Genomic DNA, 26,189 nt, shown 5'->3' with positions numbered 1-26,189 from the left:
TGATGTTGCCGAAGAGGTTTAGATCCCATGACCAAGTATTTCTGATGCCATTTGACTTGTCGATGTGCAGTAAATCCATCAGTAATATTCAGAGGATGCCTTGAATGCCAGATACAGGTCACCTGTGAGCAGTCTGTAAGATACTAAATATAGTTACACAGCTTTGAGTTGGTCCACGTAGGACATATTTTTTAGGCCTTATATCCTTTTAGTAAGTTATCTCTGAGGGCATTACAGCTGTTGTATGTGCCTGGACAGATGCAAGCCAAAGGGGTAATTATATTAAATGAGTGGTTTAATAAGGGCTGGGTAAAATGGACAATGAAATCCTTAGATCTATACACAATCTCTTTGTTTATAAGCTGTGCAATATAAAAGACTTTCATACAAGAATAAAAATGTTGGTCAAAAGTTATGTCACTGTCCACATAAATTCCAAAATTGCAAACAGCTGGGTCAGCTCTTGGAGGAGTATTGTCAATGCAGTAATTCCTTGGGGTAGATGACATCCTAAAGGATATAATAATGCATTTTTTTGGCATTTAGTTTTGGTCCATGATTATGGCACCAGTTATTTATTTGAGACAAAGATTCCTGTAGGAAGTCATTTGGGGATTCAATGTCTGCTTGAAGTCATCTGCAAACTAAATCAGCCAGAGCCTGTTGGTAATGGCTTTTGGTTCAGACAAGTAGATGCCACAAAGGTGAGATCCCAGCACAGAACCCTGAGGATTCCACTGGTGACTGGTCTTTTTGTGGAGGTAACTTCGCCAGTTTTGCTTATCTGTATCCTATCTGTGAGCCAGCTAGCAATCCAGTGGGTGACATAGGGGTTTATTCCCAGTTTATTTAGATTTTCTGCTATGCCTAAATGGGGAATTGTGTCAAAAGCTTTAGCAAGTCATGGTATATAGTGTGTACTGTTTTGCCTTCATCTTTTGCTTCAGCTACCTTTTAAAAAAAATCTACCAGGTTGAGTAAGCATGACCTGCTCTTGACAAATCCAAACTGAGGTGGGTCAAGTCTTTGGAGGTTCCTTATGTCTTTATTTATTAGTTCCATGATAAGTCTTTCAATGGCTTTGTATATGAGGCTGGTCAGACTTATGGGTCTGTAATTGCCTGGGTCTGTGGAAGGATCCTCCTTTATGCAGGGGAAGGACTTTATATTTATTACTGTAACTTCTTTGTTAGCCAGATTTAATTCCTTAAATTCTTGTGCTTCCTCTCCAGTCAACTTCCAGGTTTTCAGCCTAGTCATTGTTGACTTTAGAGCTTTATTTGACTACTGCTTGAAGCTGACTGTGGAAATCAGTGATTTATGTTGTGGAATGATTGTTTCACTGGGGATAACTTTCCAATCATTGATTATACCCCAATGCCCTTTCCTTAATAGGCAGAAGTACACCTGATTTGCATGTTGACCACTCTTGTATGTGAGCTTGTAACTGCTTTGCTTTCTGAACCATGTGTTAGCCACCATCAAGCCAATTTCCCCACCCATGTTGACCAAGACAATCCTCATATCTTGTTCTGTCTGTCCGAGGTCACCCATTACTAACACCAATTCATGTTGTCCTGCTTTATCTAGTAGGTCCTGCAGCTGCTGTCTAAATGTACTCTTTTTTTTCACTATGACAACCCTGTTGTGGATCATAGGCTGAGATTATGAATAGTGCCCTATCCTTACACTGGAGTCTGATTGCTCAGTCAGTCACTAATTCTGGTCACATGTCTCTGATGGGAGTTCTGAAGACCCTCCCTCAACATGCACCATTTCTAATCTGTTCCCCCTCCTTAGTAGTAGACTCTGGATTCCAAGCTGAGTGGCTTTGCTGTACTGTCCTTCCATCTTATCTCCTGGGTACATTGGATGTCCAGCCTCCTCCTCACCATCATATCATCCAGTTCTAGTCTGCATCCTATCAATGAACCTATTTTGAGTGCAACAATTCTTAGTTTATGTTTGGCAGGTTTATTGTTTTTTTATATATAGCTTTTGCTGAACAAAGCTAATCCCAAGTAACCCAAGATGGACAGCTGAACACCATCTGGATTGCTGGGCTTTATGGTGGACATGAACTGGTCAAAAGGGGCGCATACACCCTTCCCGCCATTAGCATGGATCCTTGGTTTAGGTCACAATATGCCTCAACCCATTTATCACCAGCAAATACTCACATCCATTTTTGGTGACATTAGTTAACATGTCTAAATTACCAAGAGTCAATTTTTACATCATCAAGTGGCTAGCCCTGATATTGGCATGCAGTCTGTGTTCTGTGTTCTCCTGTATTGAGGATGCTGTGCAACATGGTTTGATGTCCAAAGTAGTTGGTCTTTACAGCTTTTCCCACTATAGGCTCCACCTAGAGTCTATGCTGCTGCTCAGAAACTCCATTCTTGGGTGAGGTTTAGGTAGAAACACTCATCATGTTTTTGGGAGGTGGGAAGAACCCCACAGACACACAGGGAGAGCATGCAGACTCTGTACTGGAATGCTGGGCTTTATGATAGGCACACACTTGCTAACAGAAGCATATAGACCCCAATCTCACCATTACCATGGGTGCCTGATATATGTCAGAGTAGGCCGGATCGCCAACACATTTTATCATCTGCATATACCCTTGTCTATTTCTGGAAACATTCCTCAGTGTGACCAAATCATTGAAAGTGGATTTTTTTACACTGTTAGGTGACCAGCTCTGACATGGCATGCAGTCTGTGATCCATGTTCTCCTGTGCACCAACGTTGATGCCTAAAGCAGTAGGTCTATACAACTTTTCCTTCAACAGGCACCATCTAGGATCTGCACTGCTGCCTACGACTTCATTCAATTTATGAGTGAATCTGAAGTGGGAATAACCACCTTGCTTCTTGGGAGGTAGGAGGAACCCCTCAGAGACATAAGAACATACAGAATCCACACAGATATTGTTCAGAGGTCATTATCAAACCTTGTACCTTTGAATGGGAGGAAATACCTAAAACATTATTGCACTAGTGCCATCCTTTCTTCTGCATACTTACCCCCAATTACCTCCTCTCCCCTCCCCTCTTCTATGGGCAATCTAAATGTAAGATAATGACCCCTGCAATGTCACAATTTATTACATTAAATTGTAGTATCTGAATTTTTTCATTTTGTATCTAAGTGCTGTCCTAATATTATTATTATTTTTTTGTAATTCCTAGGCTGCGGCTGAAATTATTACTTATGGATCAGTCTACTATCACTGTTAAACAAACAAACATTCAAATATAAATAAGCAAGTAAGTAAATAAATTACTAATTAAATAAATAACTTTCAAAGACAGGACAAGTTAAATGTGTTGCCCTCTCAAAGTTTTAGTCTTTAGAACAACTTAGAAGTCCATACTTTAAGTGAAGCAAATCAGACAAACTGGTGGAACCGAGGAGTTTTTTGGGTCACTCAACTAAAGAAGATGTGGTTAGTCTCCTCAAAGAAACAAAAACATGAGAGGGTATGACATTGTTTCCATACAAGGGAGGTTTTGGAATAAATAACAACTTTACCCAATCTAAGTATTTGCAACTTATACAAGTCAAGCCTGGCTATTACTGCTCTCTATTCCATGCATCTCTGTGGCTACTGAAGCTATTATTAGTGAGAAATACTAAATAAAATACATCAGCTCAGCTGCAGTACTTTATTAAAAAGCAGTGATAGCCCTATCAACTTCCAAACTTTACTCCCTACGGCTATGGAAAGGATCTAGATCTAATAAATAAGGATATAGGTAACCTACCGCCTCTTAACCCAACCCATTTCAGATTCATCAAGAGCAGGTTCTGCCTACTTAATCTGGTCAACTTCTTAAAAAAATCACCAAGGCAATAGTTTAAGGCCAGTCACTGCACTCTGTGTATCTGGAACTCAAAAAGGAGTTCAACACAATCCTACACACTCAGGTATTGTAGATAAACTCTACCAGCTAAATGCTAACCTGTGGAACTCTTTGTATAGGAAATTGGCTCACAAATAGACCACAGGATGTAAGGGTTGGAGGCTGTACCTCCTCCAAAAGATCTCTCCCTAGTGGAGTGCCCCAGGGTTCAATCCTTCAGCCACTTCTCTTTGGCATTTACTTCTTGGGAAGTCAACGCTAATGGTTGAACAATTTGCTTATGATTGCAATCTTGGTGCCATCATAAATTCCTCCAGAGGGCACCAGGATCATAGAAGAGGGAATATCACAAGCAAATAGTTGTTATCAAATTCATGGACTGAAACTAGATGCCAAGAAATGTATAATCATATCCACTTGCAACTATCACATCGACAACATCCCCCTTGAAAACTGATCCCATATTGTACCTGTTGGCAATGAACTGTCTTTTGATGCCCAGTGTAAGGAAGTCCGTTTTCATTACGCTGCTTATGCCTAAGGTATGGCATTCAGAGCCAGGCTCATAACTGTTCCACCATACTCAGCATTCATTAGACTAATCATTGAGTGTAATGCCCCTTTGGGTATGTACCAGTCCAAACCTCTGCCACAACTAGAACGACCACAGCACGTTCTCACTAAAAAACAAAGGTCTAAAGCATAAAAACTATGTAGACTGACTCATAGTCTTGCCTCTTTTCTCTGTAAGATACATGCTATTGAGAGGCGACCTCTGCCTTGAATATAAAGCATCAGCAGACCCTTTTCTGTCATATCTACTCCACATTTGCAAGTTCTCTTGTACCATAAACACACGCTCAAAGGACTTCAACCTCTTTTGCAAAATTAACAGAACATGCTGGAGGGATATTAATGTATCATGGAAAATATCATGTCTATGCAGTCACCTTTCACTCTTACTGTATTCAAATATAATTTGGTCAGTTGATGGATAGCTGCAAATTCACCCCATGATTTAGCACCACTGCAGTGGCTCTCCCCTCATGGACGGGGAAACAAGTAATTACCCCAGCACATACTTTTCAGCATATCTTTGGACATTCATATTGCAAAATAATTACAATGGGAATGCAAGACAATGGTTCTTACAGATCAGTTAGCCTACTAAGTATGTACAAACCTATGAAACCAAGTTGCAAGCAAGAAATGGACCAGCAGATGGCAGTCTCAGGGTAGTTTTGTTTTGCATGCTAATATTCAGTGCAGTTTCTTACTAAGCCGTTTAAAAGGGAAACCTGGCCTGCTCTTGTACTCTCTAATTTATTCATTTTATAGATTTACCTAATTACTTACTTATAGTGTGGATTAGACTACTGCAGCCTTTTACAACTACAGCCTAATTACAATACACACAGGAAACAGAATTTCAAGAACTTCCCATTACGACTGCATTTTGTTGCAGTTGTTGCACTTACTAAAACTGTCAGTTGCTGCAGTTGCAGTCATATATAGAGTCATATAAAGCACATGAAACACTTCTGTTTTACAAAGTTCAATCAAAAATGCAAAACAGACAGAGATGAGTGTTGAATGTATCACAGCTTGCTACTGTTGCGAGGCACCTCTAATTCGAGTTTAGAAATGGGTGCTTAAGCCGCCATACTAATGCATAAAGAACACTTAGGAGCCTAGTCTTCTTACTTGAAACAAAAAAGGCAAACATTCCCAAAGCAACTGCATTAAGGGCTAAGGGAAGGTGGAATTAGTCCCCATTACTTGTTATTATTATTCAGGGACTTCAGCCAAGCTTTTGTAACTGTTCCATACAATGACAAGGGCAAACTGCTGTTGTTGCCCTGAATTTGCTCAAACTGTCTCTCTCATTATATTAAAAATAATTTATTTTCACTTGTATTGTTATTAAGCTCAACGTCCCATTAGTCACTAAACTGATGATGAAAAGTTTTATTTCTCCGTTGTCCAGGATTTCTTGATTTTGTAAGCTTGAACACAACCCTAAAACTGCCCCTAGTAAAAGCTTGTCTGCTTGTTTAATCTGCTATAAAGTCCATCACATTATATCATTACTCCCATAAATCACATTTCTCATAAGCACAAGACAACCCACTTTTCTTAATGCATATCAAATCATTCCCATGTCAGTCAGGAATAAATGTAATTATCTGGATTTTGTAATCCTCGAGGTAGACTATAAATTCATTTTTATATAACTATTTTTATTATAGGAGTTGTCACATTTTAACTGGTTACCTTATTAAAGTAACTTTTCTGGCACTCATATTAAAGAATATATTTGCACATTTTTTTTAATCTTGATACAACTGCAGTTCAACTCGCAGACATGAAATAAACATTAATACATAATCCCCAGAAATCGCACATTTCTAACAGATTACACTACCTTCAACAGAGAAGAAACTTACTGGCCATCTGAAAAAGGTATAGGCGTGTAACCACTTCAAGGATTTATAATAAGTAAACTTATGTGTGCATAGAATCTATTTATTTATTATTATTTATTTGCATTTGTTTACCAGGATGGTCCACTGGGCTAAAAGTGTCCATTTTCAGTGGAGGCCCGGGGAGAAAAGTTCCACATATAAGACAGTACACAAACTATACAGAATATAATAAAGATATCTACTACATGATTATAGCAGATTACAAGTAGAGTCATATATATCATACGGTAGACAAAGTTATATTACGACAGTACATCATACAGTACATATAGTTACATCTATGGCAGTGTCATATGTTATATACAGTATATAAAAGTAGACATTTGGTTCGACAGCATGTATAATTATTAGTTCACATTGTGCAGTAGGAGGAGTGTAGTTGTAGAAGTCAATTGAAGAGGCTGAATATTATAACCTGATAGAAGGTGAGACAACAAGAAGGAGGGCAAAGAATAGTGTAATAGAGATCAGGAATTTAAATAATAGTGTAGAAGTGAGAGGGAGTAGTTATATGAGGAAAATAAAGGGTGATAGTGGATGAATAAAGAGGGAGGATGGGCATGCTGTGAGTACAGAGGTTAAGTTATATGAGAAAAAGCAACATCAAAAGGTGCTGCAAACTGCCTATTTTTCTTAAAACACAAAAACGTTTTTCTTAGTCCACATACAGACCCACTACAACAAACTCCAGTTAATACTTTCCCTGTCCAGTTTAACTTCTTTAACTCTTAATCCTCTGCTTTTGTTCTCATCTAATGTCTCCAATAAACCACACCTTATTTAAAAACAAACACTGAAAAGAAAAGACATCTCTCTCTTCTCTTTCCTTTTTACAATGCTCTTCTAACTTAGTTGACTGTTTAAGACTAGGAAGCTTTTTGTCAGTGATTCTCAACTCCCTCAGAAAATAAAATCCATGTCAATAGCCCCTTCCTCTTTTCTCCATCTGAACGATCTCATGTTGATAATGGGAACTGTAACATTTTCTTTATATTTTGCATACATTTCACAAGCATGCACTGACTATCTTGCCCACACACTAACAAATGCTAAAATGTGCTTCTGTCCTGTTCTTCATTAGGTAGAAAGGTAACTGATCAAAGATTTGTAGTAATTATGATTGCACGGTATTGTTCTGACAGCCATGGTAAGACTGTGATCGCTATTGTTTGTAATAAATGTAAACAATATAACTATATCCTTTCATTTTTTGGGATTTTGTCTTCTACGTATGCAGTTTTATATATATATATATATATATATATATATATATATATATATATATATATACATACATCTTAAAGTTCCTTCCCAAACAAGCCCAAAGCGAGGTAGACACAAATACAAGTAAAAATACACCCAAAGCTGATAACTGGAATAAATGCAGCTGGTCCACGTAGGTAAAAATCCAAAACTTTTAATACAGATAGGTGAGCACATTTGCAATGATCAACATTGCTTCATCAGACAAGTTAAATTCAATTATACAATTCTTCCTCTAAAACGTGCACGCTGATTGGCCAGCCCAACCAGCGTGCCCATTGTAAATCCCTCAATATACTAACGGAAAAAGGTCCGGTCGCCCGGACTTTTTCCGTTAGTATAAAACACTGTCTTGCTATGTTAAATTTAACATAGCGATACAGGTTTAAAAAAAGCAACGCAGATCTCCGTTGCTTTTTTTAAAGCTGTCTCGCTATGTTAAACTCCTTTAACATAGCGACACAGTGTGTAAAAAGCAACGGAGATCTTGCGATCTCCGTTGCTTTAAACCTGTCTCGCTATATTAAATGGGTTTAACATAGCGAGACAGCTTTAAAATAAGTAACGGAGATCTCTGTTGCTTATTTTAAAGCTGTCTCGCTATGTTAAACCCATTTAACATAGCGAAACAGTAAAAAGCAACGGAGATCTTGCGTTCTCCGTTGCTTTTGCCCAACTCTGATGTACTGCGAGGCATGCGCAGTACATCAGAACTGCCGTGGAATACCAGACAGCTGCGGAAGGGCAGCAAAGAGGCATTATACAATGCCATTATTTAAGAAAAGTAATTATTTCTTTTCTTAAATAATGTTATTGTATAATAGCAATAACCCACTTCTGGGTGTGGGTAATGCGGGATTTAACCACGGTTGTCTTTGTTTGGTCTCTTGGGCTTCGCCCTCGGGACCAAACCACGCCAACCGTGGTTAAATCCCGCATTACCCACACCCAGGCGTGGGTTATTGCTATAATAACCACCCTATATATATATATATATATATATATGACAAAATTTAAAACAACCAATCTGGTCTAAGGACAAATTAAGCATCAGCCTTCCCATCATCACATTTAAAGATGTCCTTACCTACAAGTACAAATGCATAAAAATACATTATTACTAAAAATTAATTTAACATTCAAACTACAATAACATACTAACAATGCAAAAACATTATAAAACGTATTTATTTCAACTTTCTAGATTTCAGCGCCAGTTTCAGGGGGACAGAATCATTCAGGCCCAGCACCCTATGTGCACCCAGCCTCAGAATCCATTCAAGTTCCACGGATTCTGTGTGGTTTATAAGATCACCCACCCTACTATTTTCTTCCTGAGCATGCAGAACTTGAAACAAAAAAGTATGTTCCCCATTTGTTGATAACGTATGTTTCGCTAAAGCACTGTATTCTAGACCTCTCCTAGTACAGTACACATGATCCCTAATTCTTTCCCTAAGATGACGATTGGTCTTTCCAACATAAAATTGGAAACATACCTTACAGTGTGCAACATATATCACGTTAATTGTGTTACAGTCTGCCCTAAACCTTAAGTTCCACAAATGTCCTGCCACTGGATGTTTAAAAAATCTGGACTCATCCACATAAACACAATATGCACAGTTCCCACACTTGTAAGTCCCATACAAAACATTAATTTCCTGCCTACTCTTTCTGGGGTAACACAACTTTTGTTTCAGATTCTGCTTGTTTCTATAAATAAAGCGTGGTCTATTCCCCACAACATTAGTGGTTACTTCATCCACTAGAAGAATATGCCAATTATCCTGTATATTTCCAGTAAATTTATCCACATCTTTAGTATAAGGCAGGACCAAATGGGTCTTGGAGAAATCTCTTTGCCCATCCCCCTGGTGCTGCACTATTATTTTCTCAGAATAGTAAGATTTAGCCTTACCCCTTCTCTCCTTCTGTACTTGCATATAGGCCATGTCAGACTCTTGAGCTGGATACCCTCTCCTCCAAAAACTGTTGATGGTGGACTGTGAGCAGTTGCATCTGTTGATGGATCCTCACAGCATATTTTATAGACTATTTGTGGACGGCCTTTTTTTAGGTTGGAAGGGAGATGAGGAAAGTCTGAACCTTTTCCACCATAGTATGAATAATACATGTGACTTTTTGAAGTTAACTATAAATCAGTCTGATACTAGTATAGACTTTTTAGATGTTACAGTCTTTAAAGTTGAAAAAGGATGGTGTACTAGGTTGCATAGAAAGCAGTGTTATTGCCCAGCATTCCTACGCCATGATAGTATGCATAAGGAACATATTTTCCGAAACATTGTGAGAGGACAGGCAATGAGGCTATCTCACCTCTGTTGTCAGGATGAGGTGTATCAAATGGAGTTGAGGAATCTGAGGGAAGGTTTTTTGAGAAGACGGTATCCAGCTGGGCCTGCATTATTCTGTTCCCCTGAAACCGGCACTGAAATCTAAAAAGTTTTATAATGTTTTTGCATTGTTAGTATGTTATTGTAGTTTGAATGTTAAATACATTTTTGTAATAATGTATTTTTATGCATTTGCACTTGTAGGTAAGGACATCTTTAAATGTGATGATGGGAAGGCTCATGCTTAATTTGTCCTTGACCAGATTAGCTGTTTTAAATTTTGTCATTTTTTTATATATATATATATATATATATATATATATATATATATATATATGTTATAGGGTGTTTGTTTGAATTTAACTTGTCTGATGAAGCAATGTTGATCACTGCAAAAGTGCTCACCTATCTGGATTAAAAGTTTTGGATTTTTACCTAAGTGGACCGACTGCATTTATTGCAGTTACCTTCAGCTTTGGGTGTATTTTTACACACACACACACACACACACACACACACACACACACACACACACACACACACACACACACACACACACACACACACACATACACACACACACACACACACACACACACACACACACACACACACACACACACACACACACACACATAAATATTTATATATCTTTCCATTCCTTCAAGGCAAGGAAGGGGGATAGAGTGGGACATGGCTCTACAAAAAAATCCATCCATCCATCCATACTCGACCCCTTTTTTCCCATTTACATGAGGTCAGGGTATCAAAAACATATATTGCACTTAATTTGTTTATTTTATCAGTTGTGCTTTTTAATTGTGTGACTAATTCAGTTATGCCTCAGTCAAGTAAAGCAGAACTCTAAATTCTAGTAGCAGGTGCTTCAAATATACTGACATTTATACATTTCTTTCCCTTCCACTTTTGCTTTTTATTTCCCTTGTTTCTTCTTTTCCCATACTCTCCTTTCTTCTCCTTTTTCTCTTGTTATCACATTCAAAGCGTTAACAAAATCTAAGTACATAACTAAAACACTGTCCGCAGAACGAGAATCGCTAGAGTAGTAAGACATTCAGTATGGGGAATAGAAATGGGACATAATCTACAGAAACAACTTACTCCATGAATTTCGCTCAGGCTGCCCTTCCTCTGTTACATGGTGCAGCTGTGTGCTGGTACTTTCACTTGATGAAACTGCAGTTCCCTTCACAGCAAGCTGAGGACCCTTTCCGGAAGCACGGCTAATGCCCCTGCATATGAGTTCACATTCAAGATCTGCAGTTCCTGTTTTCCTAGGCCACAATAACAAGAGTCATTTTAATCCTTTGATTTGGTGAGGCCATTATTACAGAAAAAAAATTCTACTCTTTTAAAATTGTCACAATATCAAGTAAAATGGTATTACAATATGCTTGCTGTATATAATATTACACCAGGTGTGTGATATTGCAGCAGTGAAGAACAAACCAAAACTAACTGCCCAGCATGACAGACACCTAGGGATTCCCAGCCTTATAACACACTGGTTTTAGCAACAAATATCATGAGTTAATACAGAGTTTATGTCACAAACAGTAAACTGAAGTATCATGCAAAAGCTGAACCTACTACAGCACCTGACAAATGACTAAGGATGGATTAATGATCACAGAGATGGCTAGAAAGCTTTGAGGAGGGCTTCACTTTTCTGCATTTAATTTGAATTTCATAATAGATGCATCAACTGACTAGTCTATCTCACTGCTTTGGGCAAAGCATAACTTTTAAGCCATGATGACCCATCAATATTCTAATAGCTATCTATCTGTCTGTCTATCTATTTATCTGCCTATCTGTCTGTCTATCTATCTATCTCTGCATTTATTTATTTAACTACGTATTTATTATTTATTTTAGCAGGTAGAGAAGACATGAGAAACCCCATATTGGGCAGTTGGTGGGAGTAAAATAAATTAATTGTAAAAGGCACAGTGGATGTAAGAGAAAACCTTGTAATATCATCAGCATGGTCATACAACTACAATTTCAGTGATGACAGAGACAATTAAAAATAAGGTTTGGTGTAACAAAATGCATTTTAGTAAACTGGGGAAATGATTTATGCCAATTGAATTTAAGAAACAAATTAATTTGACATAGTGCAAGTGCTTAGATGAATGATGTAATTGATCTGATGTAGCCAATTTAATAGGAAGGCAGTTTCTGACAGAGGGAAACTCACAGGAAAGGCAGTTTATATTAAGTGAGCGGTACATTTGACTAAATAGTACAAAAATTAACTTTTTCCCTTTTAAGAAGCTATTTATCAGATATAGGAAAACAACTGGCGTATTCAAGGTGTGCTTTCTTAAATAGGTTCCTAGGTTCATAGGTGTGTACTAGGCTAATGGCCCTGGAGCCTTCACAAGCTTAGCCCATAAAAGCGCCCTGGCATCGTGCAGCCGGACTGAGCTATTTACACAATAAAAAGCAATTTACAATTCATTTTTCACACTGAAAATAATATTTGCAAGCCATAGTTACATACTGATATTTGGGAAGTGATCTGTGTCAAGTAACTTATAGTAACATGCTATTATGTTTAACCAATATTCTGTATAGATGCCATTTTTGAATAAAAAATAAGTCATTTCTGTCCAAGAGCAGTCTTTGAATTAAGGTGAATTGTGTGAGCAGTGTTTGGGTATAGCAGATAGCATGGTCTCTGTCAGTGTTTCCCCACTGTGTTTGAAGGTAGTCACCTTATGTTAAGAGAGTAGGGCTGTAAAGCAGTAGGGAGGACATTTCAATATTGCTAACAAGAGAGACCTTGAAATATATGGGCTGTTGCTCTGTTGTTATAATCAGAAAAAGCCACATCTTTATTTATTATTTGTTTACCGGGAAAGTCCGATTTGGAACAAAGCCAATTTTCAGAGGAGGCCCAGAGAGAAACGCTCTGGATGAATGTGGGAGGAAACTGGAGCACCCGGAGGAAACCCATGTGAATGCAGGGAGGACATGCAGACTCCGCACAGAAAGCACTCCAGCCAAGAATCAAACAAGAGAACCTCTTGCTTTGCGGTGACAACGCTATCACTGCACCACTGCACCATCCATCTCGGTTTCCTTGAGTAACTGTATAGCTTTTCAAGACCATTGAATCCAAATTCACCAATAATTACAAAGTAATATATCTTTTAGTCATGAAACCAAAGAAGAGAAAACAGTATCTGATTATGTGGCAGAGTTTCACAGACTGTCAGAATGAGGCCATATCTGTGGGGGAACTAGAACATTAAAAGGCCACTTTGTATGTTGCTGGCATAAAAAATATACAAGCAAACAATTATTGTATAAAGGAAGTTTTACATATACTAGCAAAGGCTTTACAGAATGTAATCCTATCAAAACTAACTACACAGTGTGTCACGCAACTGCAGCAAGATTTGGCTGAATGTATTGCCAGTAAAGTGACTATTCAATGAAATAATAAGCATGATACTTTTATTCTAGTGAAATTGCACATGGGTTGATGTCAATGCCGACAAAAACAAAATACACAAGATGGAAGGTGTGCATGCTGTAGCATCTGTAGCAGTCATATAAATGTATAAGTGGTACAGAATATAAATCTCAAAATGTTATAGATGCTAAATATCATCATTAAAATTCATGATAAGCTATGGGTTATATCAGATGAGACAAGGATAAAACTTAAAATAGGACTTAGCTTGGCAGAAGCAGTATTATTCATTCAGTTACTGATCATAATTAACTTTTTCCACAGAAACCGTTAACAAAAGAAACAGGTTCAGAACAATAACATGTGAGAAATTAGTCCATATATATATATATATATATATATATATATATATATATATATATATATATATATATATATATATATATATGTATATAAACAGAGAGACAATAACAGAGTAAGACCATATTTAAACACCAGACTAGTATGTGTGTAGCTAAGCAAGAGTATTGTTCATTATGCGCTGCATAATGTGCTGGGAGTAGATGAGACTATTTTTATTTTTACATAAGTTCACAAAATGGTCTAAAGATATTCTTATGAAGTTTTCTTACATGAGTTTGGTAAACAGGTTAAAAGAGTTTGCTTTATAAATAAAAAATAAGCCTTTTTACATAATTGTCTGTATGGAATATGTTCTTTCAGTGACTCAGTACAGCAACTCAGGAGACAAAAAGGAGACCAAGGAGGCTGAAAGGGACATACACATCTCAGAACATGCTGAAAATATAGGTTGTCTCATACCCATCCTTACTAATGTGCGCTTTACCTAACTCTACACTTTACCTTAGAAAAACCCTAACCATAACACTTCCAGTATTTAAAGAAATCAAAGTTAGTGGTAAGGTTTTCAATAAGAGATCATAAAAGAAATGTTTCCTTTTACAAACTTTTGTGTTTGTAATGTTCTGGGGTTTTGGTAATTTGCACAGGTGAAGAAGGCCAATGGGAATGCATGGAAAAGTAAAATATTCTACAAAAATATGAATATTTAATTATAAATTCCACCCTCCACCATAAATCCCACAGTAGAAGCATGTTTACAAAACCCTAGTGCTATCAACAATTGCTACTTGTTTTTATCATTCCCCATTACGCTACATATTCAGTGTCCAGTACAGGAATTCCCTTTATCAGAGGTATTCTGGATCCACAGTATGTTGCTCACACATCACTACTGTAGCTTTCTACAAGGCATGACACATTACAAACATTCAGAAATGCAGTTCTCTGGCCAAGAATTTGCTGGAACTTCAGACCACCCAGCATGGCTTTGAATAAAACTTACAGCTTTGTTGAAATATCCTGTGATGTAAGCTGTGAGACCATCTGATGAGAATCCCCTTCAACAAGACCTGATGAAAAAGAAGAAAAAATGTTTAGAAAATAAATAATTACTTTTTTATCTGGCTAGACTAAAGTACTTGGCTTTTCATGATAGTGGCAAACCTTGGAGGCATGATGCCAGTAAATGACAGTGAAATAGGTCTTCTACACGAGCAGGAACAAACACCATGACCTGCCTGTTTAAACAAAAACACTGGTCAGCAAGTTTTATGTTTGTTTTGATTTTATTTACTGGGTGGAAATATTGCTGTTAGAAGATTTGAAACAGCACTAATACTGAGGTACTTGCATTCGGATGCAATAGGGAAACAACATACTTAGTCTCTCATACTAAAAGCACTAACACAGTATGGCTGTTCTGATGAGATTTTGTGCTGTGAATCATGTGCACTAAACACAGTGTTTATATTCACAGAAAGTGGTCTCCCCAATGAGCATGAGCAGCACACACACACACACACACACACACACACACACACACACACACACACACACACACACACGCACACGCACACACACACACACGCATACACATGCACCCGCACACACGCACACACACGCACACACACACACGCACACACGCACACACACGCACGCACACACACACACACACACACACACACACATACACACGGACGCACACACACACGCACTCACACACACGCACACACACACACACACACACACATGCACACACAAACACATGCACACACACACACCTTTGCATGATCATTTTCTAGATCAACAGAACAAGTAGAGCAGGGCTAAGGCACGTTCTAGTTAGAAATCAAACAGCAATTTTTCAGCAATACGATTTTATTAAAATTTATTATAATTCCATTAATAACATACAAGAAAAAAAACATACAACAAAGAATGCAGCCACATGGAGCAGTTCTGTCAAATTCAAAATATGACATTAATAAATCAATTAGAGCTTACTAATAGGTCTAAAAAGACCCCAGCATCCAGCCACATATAGATATTGTAAAACAGAGAAATAAAAATAATAAAGAAAAAAGCTAAGTGTAAGTGAAACTTCACCTTTCAGTACTCATTTTAATGCAAGAAATCCAAGTAGCCCATCTATCATGTAGTTTTGTTCTGACCTCATCAAGTGACAACTTCAATTCAAGATCATAGAGCTCTACAACTGTCAAAAATTGATGGCAGATTAGGGTTTTTCTTATCTTTGTTATTGCCTTTTTGCTGTAAGCATCAATAGATAAGCTATGAGAATCCTACCTAGGCCATTGTTTCTACCCAACAAGGATAGCAAGAATAAAGTAGATGGCCACTCCAGTGACATGAATAGATAAAGCCCAGACTATGGCCCAACCAACCTGGGTTTGATTAGAGGCTATGGTGACTGATAGTGCAGGAGGAAGGGATGGCCATTATCATCCCAAGGTGGGAGGGAAGATCTATGTTCATACCTATTTCAATCTCTAGTGGAGGTTGTGGACAACCCATTAATAGGTGTGCATCGCAAGTGGGTAAAGGGTGGAGACATGGCTGAACTGTGGAATGATATGCAGCAAGTTTCCTTTGTATGCTCGTCCTTCAGGCATACCATTAAATCTGTAGGGGAAGGGGGGGAAAGTGGGTAGGTTACATCAGAAAAATCCCTTACCCAGAAAGATGCAAAGACATGCTTAGCCCATGGATGTCTAAGGTCACAACTAGCACCAGCAAACTCAGAATAAATACTCTGGGAGTAAAGGAGATTAAGTGGAAGCCCTGTCATGCCAGGTTTGCAACATTGTAGGACAAATAAAGGAAAAAATATAGAAATAAAGCAGGTGAGAGGGTAACTGGACCATCAAACATCCTAACACGTATATCATGACAATCCTTCTTAACTTGATCTAATGTTACAAAATCCCAGAAGATAAATATTCAGTCAATCAGTACTGGTTGCTACACCTCCAATACCCGCTGTCCTGCCCTGGAAACATTCTAACAATTCTAGATGAGGGATGAAAGAATTTTAAACTCGTCAAAAACTCCATAGCACCATGACTTTGTGGTATTATTAGTAAAGTGCAGCAGGTCATCTCAATGACTCTTCAAGTTGTAGCAACCTTGCTCTGTCTCCCACCTTAATCTATGTTTATTCTTTTAGATTTTCTTATATTTTCTAAGTATTCTGTGCATAATACGTATTCCCATCTTATCTAATAAGTTCCGACCCCTTGACTCTTGGAGTCAATTTACTACCTCAGGCTTATTTGCTGTAGCCTCTCCAGAAGACATCTGCTTACCTACAGGTTTCTGATGCCCTTCATACCAAACAAAGCCCATTTCTCTCAGTAAACCTATATACCAAGACCAACTCAGCATGCCAAAATACATCTTCTCAATAAATGTCCCCATCTCCTGAAATGGACCATTTCTAAAAGTATATACTTAGCAAAACTGAACTGGAATGCAGGGAGAATGGGGCAAAGTCCACCTCCCAGTCATAAGCATTTAAGTGCTCCATGGTCCTGTCCAGCACCCTGTGGTGCACTTCCAATGGGACATCTACCCTACGGTGCACTTCCACTGGAACATCTGCCTGTTCAGCAAGGAATACTCTACAATCTGGTTCTTTCTCTTTGCATTGCCTTCTGCATTGATCTGCCTATTCTCCACCAAATACCAATGGGCTTCCATGGCAGTGTGGCACTAAGAGAAATTCCCAAGTTTGTCAACCAGTTCCATCAGTTGGTCATAATGACTTGACACTGTCTGTTCTATCTCAGCTATTTTAATGAGCAGCATATCAACACAATAAAGACTATGCCATTAGTTTTGACCAAAATGGCCATCACCAGCTAAATCTGAGTGGGACAGCACAATGATCTCTCAGAAATGCACTCAGCTTCAAAGGACACTTCCTGCCAAGGTCCACTTGTAGACACCAGCTGTAGCTTTTTGCAAAAATTTTTTTGGCATTTTTTCATCCACTTAAACATCAAATTGACACTTCTGCTGAAGTCTAAAAGTATCAAACCACAGTTCCCACCAGCTCTGACCTTTTTAGAACATCTGAGCTGCACTAGGATGGAGAAAACACACTAAATTATTTCCAGAAGGGGGGATCCATCTATTCATGTCCTCACATTAACCAGTACTTACCACAAGTCATTCTCATTCTCTTAGCACTATGACCTATAGGCATGTTTCATACAGAGGCGAGTGTAGTTTACGCATTCCTAAACTAAAAACATCATATACATGAACTTTGTGTTAATGATGCTGAGAACAGATGCCAGAAAGGCCCTCATTCAGTTCTCTTTTCACTATGCTAAGCTCCAACAGCTACTACCTTAACCCTGGCTAAAAGTTGTCCCTGTATCCAGGACCTTCAATCATGCCTTTCATGTACCTTTCATGTACCCTATGGAATTCATTTAGCTTCCGAATCTTTTTGGCTTCCGAATCTTGGCTAGAGTTTATTTCAAGTAACAACAACCATTTTTTGTAAAGTAATAATTCCTCACTTTACTTCTACAGACATTTTGTAGTCTTACATGAGTCTGTATAGTATTCATTTTATTGTTTTGACATTTTATAATTTTTTTCCATATGACCTTTCATATCCTTTTCTTAGGGAGCCCTAATATTGATCTTCTGTCTTCGTGAATCACAAATATCTCAGGCAGGAGATCACATGAATCATGCTGTTAGCCTTTCAGTATGTCGCAATTGGCTTTGGCACAGGTGTTTTGCTTTAGTGAAACTTGAAGAAAAAGGACAAAGTGATTTTTTTTGTTTTATATATTTTTCCTTTCCTTCAAGTTGTGCAACCTCCTCAGAATTTGTATATATATGCCTACATGTATACAGTTTATATTAAAAGTGTACACACCCCTGTTAAAATGCCAAATTTAGTGATATAAAAAAATGAGACCACAATAAATCATTTCAAAACTTCTCCCACCTTTAATGTGACCTATAACCTCTACAATTCAATTGAAAAACAAACAGATCTTTTAGGGGAGAAAAATATAAAAAATTAAAAATGTACAATAAGATGGTTGCATAAGTGTGCATACCCTTAAACGGGTCTATAACACGTGGTTGAAAGCTAATAATAGCGAACGATCACAACTTCAAAAACACTGGAACTCCCTCCCACTAACCCCCCCTGCTAAATATATATACCAACTCCGAGATCACACTACAGTGAGGAAAAGGCAAATACCCCTATCTACACTGTAGTGCGACCCCACAATAACAACTTTGAGTTCCGGTGTTTTCGAAGTTGTGGTCGTTCATTATTATTAGCTTTCGACCATGTGATATAGAGCCCCCTTAAACTAATACTTTGTTGAAGCACCTTTTGATTTAATTACAGAATTCAGTCTTCTTGGGTAGCAGTCTATCAGCATGGCACATCTTGACTTGGCAATATTTGCCCAGTCTTCCTTGCAAAACTGCTCCAAATCTGTCAGATTGTAAGGGCATCTCTTGTGCTCAGCCCTCTTCAGGTCACCCCACAGATTTTCTATTGGATTTAGGTCTAGGCTCTGGCTGGGCCATTCCAAAACTTTAATTTTCTTCTGGTGAAGTCATTCCTTTTTTTGATTTGGATGTATGCTTGGGGTCATTGTCATGTTGAAAGGTGAAAATTCCTCTTCATCTTCAGCTTTCTAGCAGACTCCTGAAGATTTTGGGCCAAAAGTGACTGGTATTTGGATCTGTTCATAATTCCCTCCACCTTGACTAAAGTTCCAGTTCCAGTTGAAGAAAAGCAACCCCAAAGCATGATACTGCCACCACCATGCTTCACCAAGGGGATGGTGTTCTTTTGGTGATGTGAAGTGTTGTTTTTGCACCAAATGTACCTTTTGGAATTGTGGTCAAAAAGTTCAACCTTAGCCTCATTAGACCATAACACATTTTCCCACATGTTTTTGGGAGACTTGATGTATTGTTTTTGTAAATTTTAGCCAGGCCTGGATGTTTTTCTGAGTAAGAAAAGGTTTTCATTTTGCAACCCTACCCCATAGTCCAGACATATGAAGAATAAGGGAGATTGCTGTCACATGTAGTACCAACCAGTAATTGCCAGAAATTCCTGCAGCTCATTCAGTGTTGCTGTAGGTCTCTTCCCCTATCAGTTTTTGTCTTGTGTTTTCATCAGTTTTGGAGGGACGTCCAGTTCTTTGCAACAGCACTGTTGTCCTTTATTTTCTCCACTTTTTGATGACTGTCTTCACTGATTTCCATGGTGTATGCAATGCTGTGGAAATTTTTTTGTACCCTTCTCCTGACTGATACCTTTCAACAATAAGATCCCGTTGATGCTTTCTAAGCTCTCTTGTGAACAAATCCAAGAGCAACCCTCACAGGTACAGCAGGCGCACAAGGCCAAAAAACTGCAATCAAATTCAAAAAGAGGCCAGCAGCATAAGAGTAAGAAAACACACTATTTATTGTGGCAACACCAGCAACATAGTACAAGGAATCATTTATTTTTAAGAAAACACATTATTGTGGCAACAATAGCAACATAGTGCAAGGAATCCGGTTTTGGCAACTCTGCCTTCCTCAGTGACACACACAAAATAATCAAGTGCTATTATTTATATCTTGACTAATTATCATTTAAAGCAACATCAACCAAAGGGCTGTAACTCCCAAAACAGAATTATAAGCGGTCATTAAGACCTGGAGAAAACAATCCCCACAGTCTGATGATCCAACTTTTTTCTTTCTTGTTCAACGAAGCATGCCACCCCAATTTATTTGTCCTGTCCCCCTGAATCTTATCAATAATCATAAAATGAAAGCTGACTGTACTGTGAGTAAGAACATGCTTATATAAAGCATTTGAGGTCCGTATATTAAAATTTCACTTAGATGTTCAGACATATGGATGCATAGTGGTCGTGAGGTTTGTCCTACATAAAAAAAGGAACAAGAGCATGTAACCAAGTAAATTAACCAATCCGTTTCACAACTGGCAAAACATTTTACATCATAAACCTTGCTAGAGTTCTTACTTGAGAATTGTTTAGATTTTAGCATGTATCTACAAAGGGAACAGTGTCCACAGGGGAAAGATCCAATTAATTCATCCCCAGTTAAAGTTAATTGATGGTCCAAATGTTTAGCCGTACTACCCTGTTTGTAATGATTAAAATATGAACCCAGGGTGCACCCTCTCTGATACGAAAACGGACATTTGGGTGTACGAATACTGGAAAGCTGGTAATTACCTAATACAATGTCCCGATTGTAGTTTATAATGTCCCTAACAATACTGATGTTTCTTCCATAGGTGGTCACAAATCTTATGACATTCTCATCACTATGGGTTTTGTCCCAGTATTCCAGTAATTCTGACCTGTTCTGACCTGCTGCCCATGGCAGATATAATGTTGTTATATTGGTAACCCCTAGTACGAAATCTATGTATGAGATCCTCCTGAAAATGTTCATAACTATCCTCTGTGGAGCAGATTCGTTTGATTCGTAAATATTGTGATTTAGGTATATTTTTGATAATGTGACGTGGATGTAGGCTGATTGCAGGTAATAAATTATTATACTGTGGATGTTTACAAAAAACCTGTGAAGATAATGTATTGTCGGCATTTCTAGTTATCGCAACATCCAAAACGTTTATTTGTTGGGAATCCATATTAAGTGCAAATTCAATGCCCCATTTATTATCATTGAGGTATTGAATAAATTCCAAAGCATATGCTTCCTCTGCCTGCCATATCATCCAACAGTCATCCAGATATATTCTCCAGATATTCATTTCTGCCAGGAAGATGTTGTGTGAACTATCATAAATAAGATGGTCTTCCAAAAAACGCATGAACAAGGCATAAATGGGGGCAAAAGAAGCTCCCATAACTGTCCCTTGTACTTGCTAATAACAGTCCCCTTGAAAATAAAGGACATTTTTCATTAAAACATGTTCAGCCATGCATATCAGTAAAGTGTTGAAACCAGGGAGATAGATATCTGCTTTGTCCAACCAATATTTAATGGCTTCTAATCCGGCCCAATGAAGGATGCTATTGTATAGGGCCATAACATCTAGGTTACACAATAGCCAACCTGGGTCCAGTTAAGAATCTGATATGATTTTTAAAAATTCAGTAGTATCCTGAATTCTGGATCAAACTAACTTCAACAATGGCTGTAGAGGTTGAGTCAAAAAGGCAGACAAGAGTTCAGTAGGAAAGCCTGTGACAGACACAAGAGGAGAAAACATACTTGATCTCATCATCACGAACATGGGATCACAATGTTCAACACCGGAAGTATACCCCTCGCTGGTGAGATCAGATCATAAACTAATCTTGCTGGAGGTCCTCATCCCGCCCCCACCTGAAATAAAAAAGACCACAGTGAAAAACTTCTCAAAAGCCGACTTCACACTTCTAAAAACTAGTGTGGTCTCCTTTAAGGCCCCCGAGCCAGTGGTAAACATTACTCAAACCGCTGAATCACTTACAAATGCCTTCTACCAGCACCTACAGGACTGCATGGATCAGGCAATCCCAAACAAAACTAAGACTCTTTGTACCAAAGGCAAGCGTCCAGTCTGGTGGACCCCAGCCATAAACAAGCTCTACAACAAAAGGAGGAAGCTACTACAAGATAGAGCAAAATCCTTGAAAGGTAAGACACCTTTGATCATTATAAGTAAAAACTAAGAGCTCTCATAAAATCATCCAAGGCAAATTTTGAGAGAAAAATCGCCAAGGATTCAAAAGACAATCATAAGGCCTTCTTTAGCTATGTTAGAAACCTAGGAGGAAACTCCCAGATATGCTCAGAATTAGTTCAAAATGATGTGAAGATTACTGAACCTACACACATTGCCAACATACTGGCTGACAGGTTCAGTGCAAACTTCTCCCCCCTCCCCAAAAGGAGAGATAGCTATACCAGAGGATTGTAGCCCCCCAAACATCTCCAACGCCCAGGTGAGAACTGCTCTCTCCAAAGCAAAAAACACAGCATCCATGGGACCGGATGGTGTCCCCGGCTGTGTGCTCCATGAACTCAATGAGGAATTAAACCCGCAGTTAGGACAGCTGTTTAATCTTAGCCTCACCTCAGGATACGTACCCAAGGACTGGCGCACGGCGACTGTGGTCCCACTTCACAAGGGCGGTGCCTCCACCGACCCTGGAAATTACCGTCCCATTAGCTTGACAAGCCTTATCTGCAAAGCCATGGAGAGGATCATAATGGAACTCATAAATAAAGACATAGGGAACTTGCAGACTTTGGATCCAACCCAGTTTGGCTTTGTCAAAGGCAGATCATGCCTTTTAAACTTGGTTGACTTTTTCGAGACAGTCACCAAGGCCATTGATGAGGGAAAGGCAGTCCATACAGCCTACCTTGACCTGGCAAAGGCCTTCGACACAATACCCCACTCAGGTATCATCAAAAACTCATCAGCTTGAATGTAAACCCATACATCACAAGATGGGTTGCAAACTGGCTAAGTGACAGAACCCACAGGGTCAGAGTTGCTGGAGCCATGTCAGACTCAAAGCATGTCACAAGTGGTGTCCCACAGGGCTCAGTCCTGGGTCCACTCTTGTTCGGCATCTACTTTTCTGAAGTACAAGCAAACACAGGAGGGTTATGGCTGACAAAGTTTGCAGATGATTGCAAACTGGGCGCCATAGTCGAAAACACATCTGACACAGATATCCTTCAGAAGGGCCTCACAGAAACAGATAACTGGTGCCAGAGCCATGGCCTAAAGTTAAATGCCAAGAAATGCATAGTCATACCCTTCGGGAAAAACAAGGTTACCCCTAGCTACCATATAGGTGGCAATCCACTGAGCACAGAAGAAGTCATCAGGGATCTGGGGACCCAGGTTGACAGTAGCCTATCGTTTGACACTCATGTTGCTAAAGTAGTTAGGAAAACCTTCTACATTGCCCACCTGATCATGAAGGGATTCACATCTAGATCAAGGGAGGTCATCGCCCCCCTGTACTCATCACTCATTAGACCTATGATCGAGTACAATGCCCCATTCGGAATGTATCTGACCAGACACCTGCAGCAGCTGGAAAGGCCCCAAAAGTTCCTCACCAAAAGGATAAAGGGTCTCAAAATATGTCTTATGCTGCCCGACTGAAAGAACTCCAGCTCTATTCAGTCTCATACCGCTTGCTCAGAGGTGACCTGTGCCTGACATATAAGGCCATGTCAAACCCTGATTTGATGAATATGCTTCACCTCAAAAATCTAGATCCCTCAGAACCACAAGGGCGGAGACTTAAACCTTGACACGGTTATTAATAGAACATGCTGGAGGGACAGATTCATCACCCAGAGACTCCCTATGCTGTGGAACAAAATCCCGGTACATGTGAGGCAGAGCACCTCGCTGGCCTTGTTCAAGAGGAATCTTGACCAATGGATGGGGGATCGCAGATATACCCCAGGGATTACTTCAGTGTCACTGCTTGACAGAGGCACAGCAAAATAATAGGCATAGTTTTATTCAAACTAAAGGGGTGGCGAAAGCCAAATAACTATGGGCTAGGCTTATAAATGCCCTTGGGCAGATAGCCTAGTATGAACCTATGAACCTATGAACCTATGAACACAACTGGCCTCCCTGGTGGCTTCCCTGAAATTTTGTGGATTTTTGGTAACAGATATAGCAATTGTTTCTGAGGATCCCAACTGTCAAATGTTGTTTAACAGAACAACTAATAATACCCTCCTCAACTGCTTGTTCAAGAAAAGAGTCGATCTCTTTCTTGAAATGAGTAGTTGGGTCCAGTGACATAAACATATAATGCCTAGCATCCTGTAACTGTTTGTGAGCTTCCAATTGACAATAACTGGTGTCCATAATGACCACCACCCCATCCTTGTGCGCTGGTAGAATAACTATATTGGTGTTCTTTTTTAAATTATTAAGTGCCTGTTGTTCTACAGCTAACAAATTATGGCTCAATATTCTAGACTGACAGTTTTTAAAATGTAAGTCCTTAAGCACGGACTCCTGAAAAATTGATACATATTTGTTCATTGGGGGCATACAATTTGACTTCAGAAATCGAAAATCAGTGGATCTTTAAAAATTATCCTGTAAACCAAAAAACTGTTTCAGATTAAGAATTCGACAAAATGCCAGAACATCATTTATCAGACTGTCTTCATCAGCAAAAAAAAAAAAAAAAAACGGGGACATATTTTAATCCTTTATTCAATAATTGTTGCTCAGCTTCTGTTAAAATAACAGAGGAAATGTTATGCACATCATAAAAGTCATTTATCGAGGAGCTAATACCTGTAACAAAGTTTCCGCATTGTCTATGTTTTCTATGTTTTCTACCTCCCCTGTGTTAGTTAGACCTAAAGGGTAGTCCAGACTCCATTGTTTCTTAAGAGTAGGGGACCCCTGAGTAAGAACCTGTTCTATGTCTGTAGTTGATGAATCATCCTCTGAGGTGCTGCTATAATCGGTCTTAGATTTTTTAAAAATGGACCTAGGCCTTTTTCTCTTAGATCTGATAGGGGTAATACCCCATCAGAAAATGTTACACTTTTTCGGGAACCAAAGGGTTTGCCCCATTCATAATCCTCTATGTCACGGTTAAATTTCTGGATTTTTTTTAGCTTTCAAAAATGTTTCTAGTGATGATAAATCCTTGGTTAACTTATTGAGACAGACCGTATAGTAGGTTTACACTTCATAAGGTTTGACTTCTTCATGAAATTTCTGTACATCTAAGATGTTGCTCTCTATCATACGTTCATAGTAGAATGATAGTATGTTTACAAAAGCCATCAAAACACTCTGTTGTGCCTGAGCCCACTCCTCAGCCAATTTGTCATCAATACTACCTACATATAGTTGTATATGAATCCTAAACCCCCTTGGAGTGATCTTCCTGGCCTCCTAGGCTTTAAATAGTTTCAAATGCCATACGTTGGTACGGAGGGTGGTCATACTTTTAGTTAATTTCACAAATAGCTCATTACAACTATTAACCGGGTCCTGAATATCAGTATCTCCCATGTTGTCTCCACATTCAGCTGACCCAAAAACATGTAAATCATATTAATCTGTAGAGAAACCCTGTAAAATGGTCCAAAAAAATCCATCCTACCATGAAAATCCAAATGACACCAAAAGAAAACTGAATATACAGAAACTACCAACTATAGTCTTGACAAAAACACCTGGATAAAATGTGTTACAATATCATGTAAGCAGTTCAAAAAACACCCCAATCATTTGAAAGTATCATGAACAATATTGCCAATTCTATGTTACAAATAATGTTGTGACATAAATCATATACTGCCCTATTACCAAATATTTCTACAGATATA

The 26,189-nt window shown here is 38.6% G+C and overlaps 1 protein-coding gene across 1 annotated transcript in view; it reads right to left on the bottom strand.

Annotated features, from left to right (window-relative positions):
• Window positions 1–26,189, bottom strand: part of LOC122793068 — a 970,692-nt gene that overhangs the window by 87,294 nt on the left and 857,209 nt on the right. The window contains exons 30-31 of the mRNA XM_044060776.1: window positions 14,794–14,860; window positions 11,102–11,274 (exon numbers count right to left, since the gene is read on the bottom strand). Coding sequence (XP_043916711.1) covers window positions 11,102–11,274; window positions 14,794–14,860 — 240 coding nt within the window. The remainder of the gene's footprint in view (window positions 1–11,101; window positions 11,275–14,793; window positions 14,861–26,189) is intronic.

This window comes from Protopterus annectens, chromosome 1.part0 (genome assembly GCF_019279795.1).
Source record: "Protopterus annectens isolate FY-2018-M chromosome 1.part0, PAN1.0, whole genome shotgun sequence".
Lineage (NCBI taxonomy): Eukaryota > Metazoa > Chordata > Ceratodontiformes > Protopteridae > Protopterus > Protopterus annectens.
Note: the sequence above shows the minus strand (reverse complement) of the source record. Positions and strands in the feature narration are given on the sequence as shown.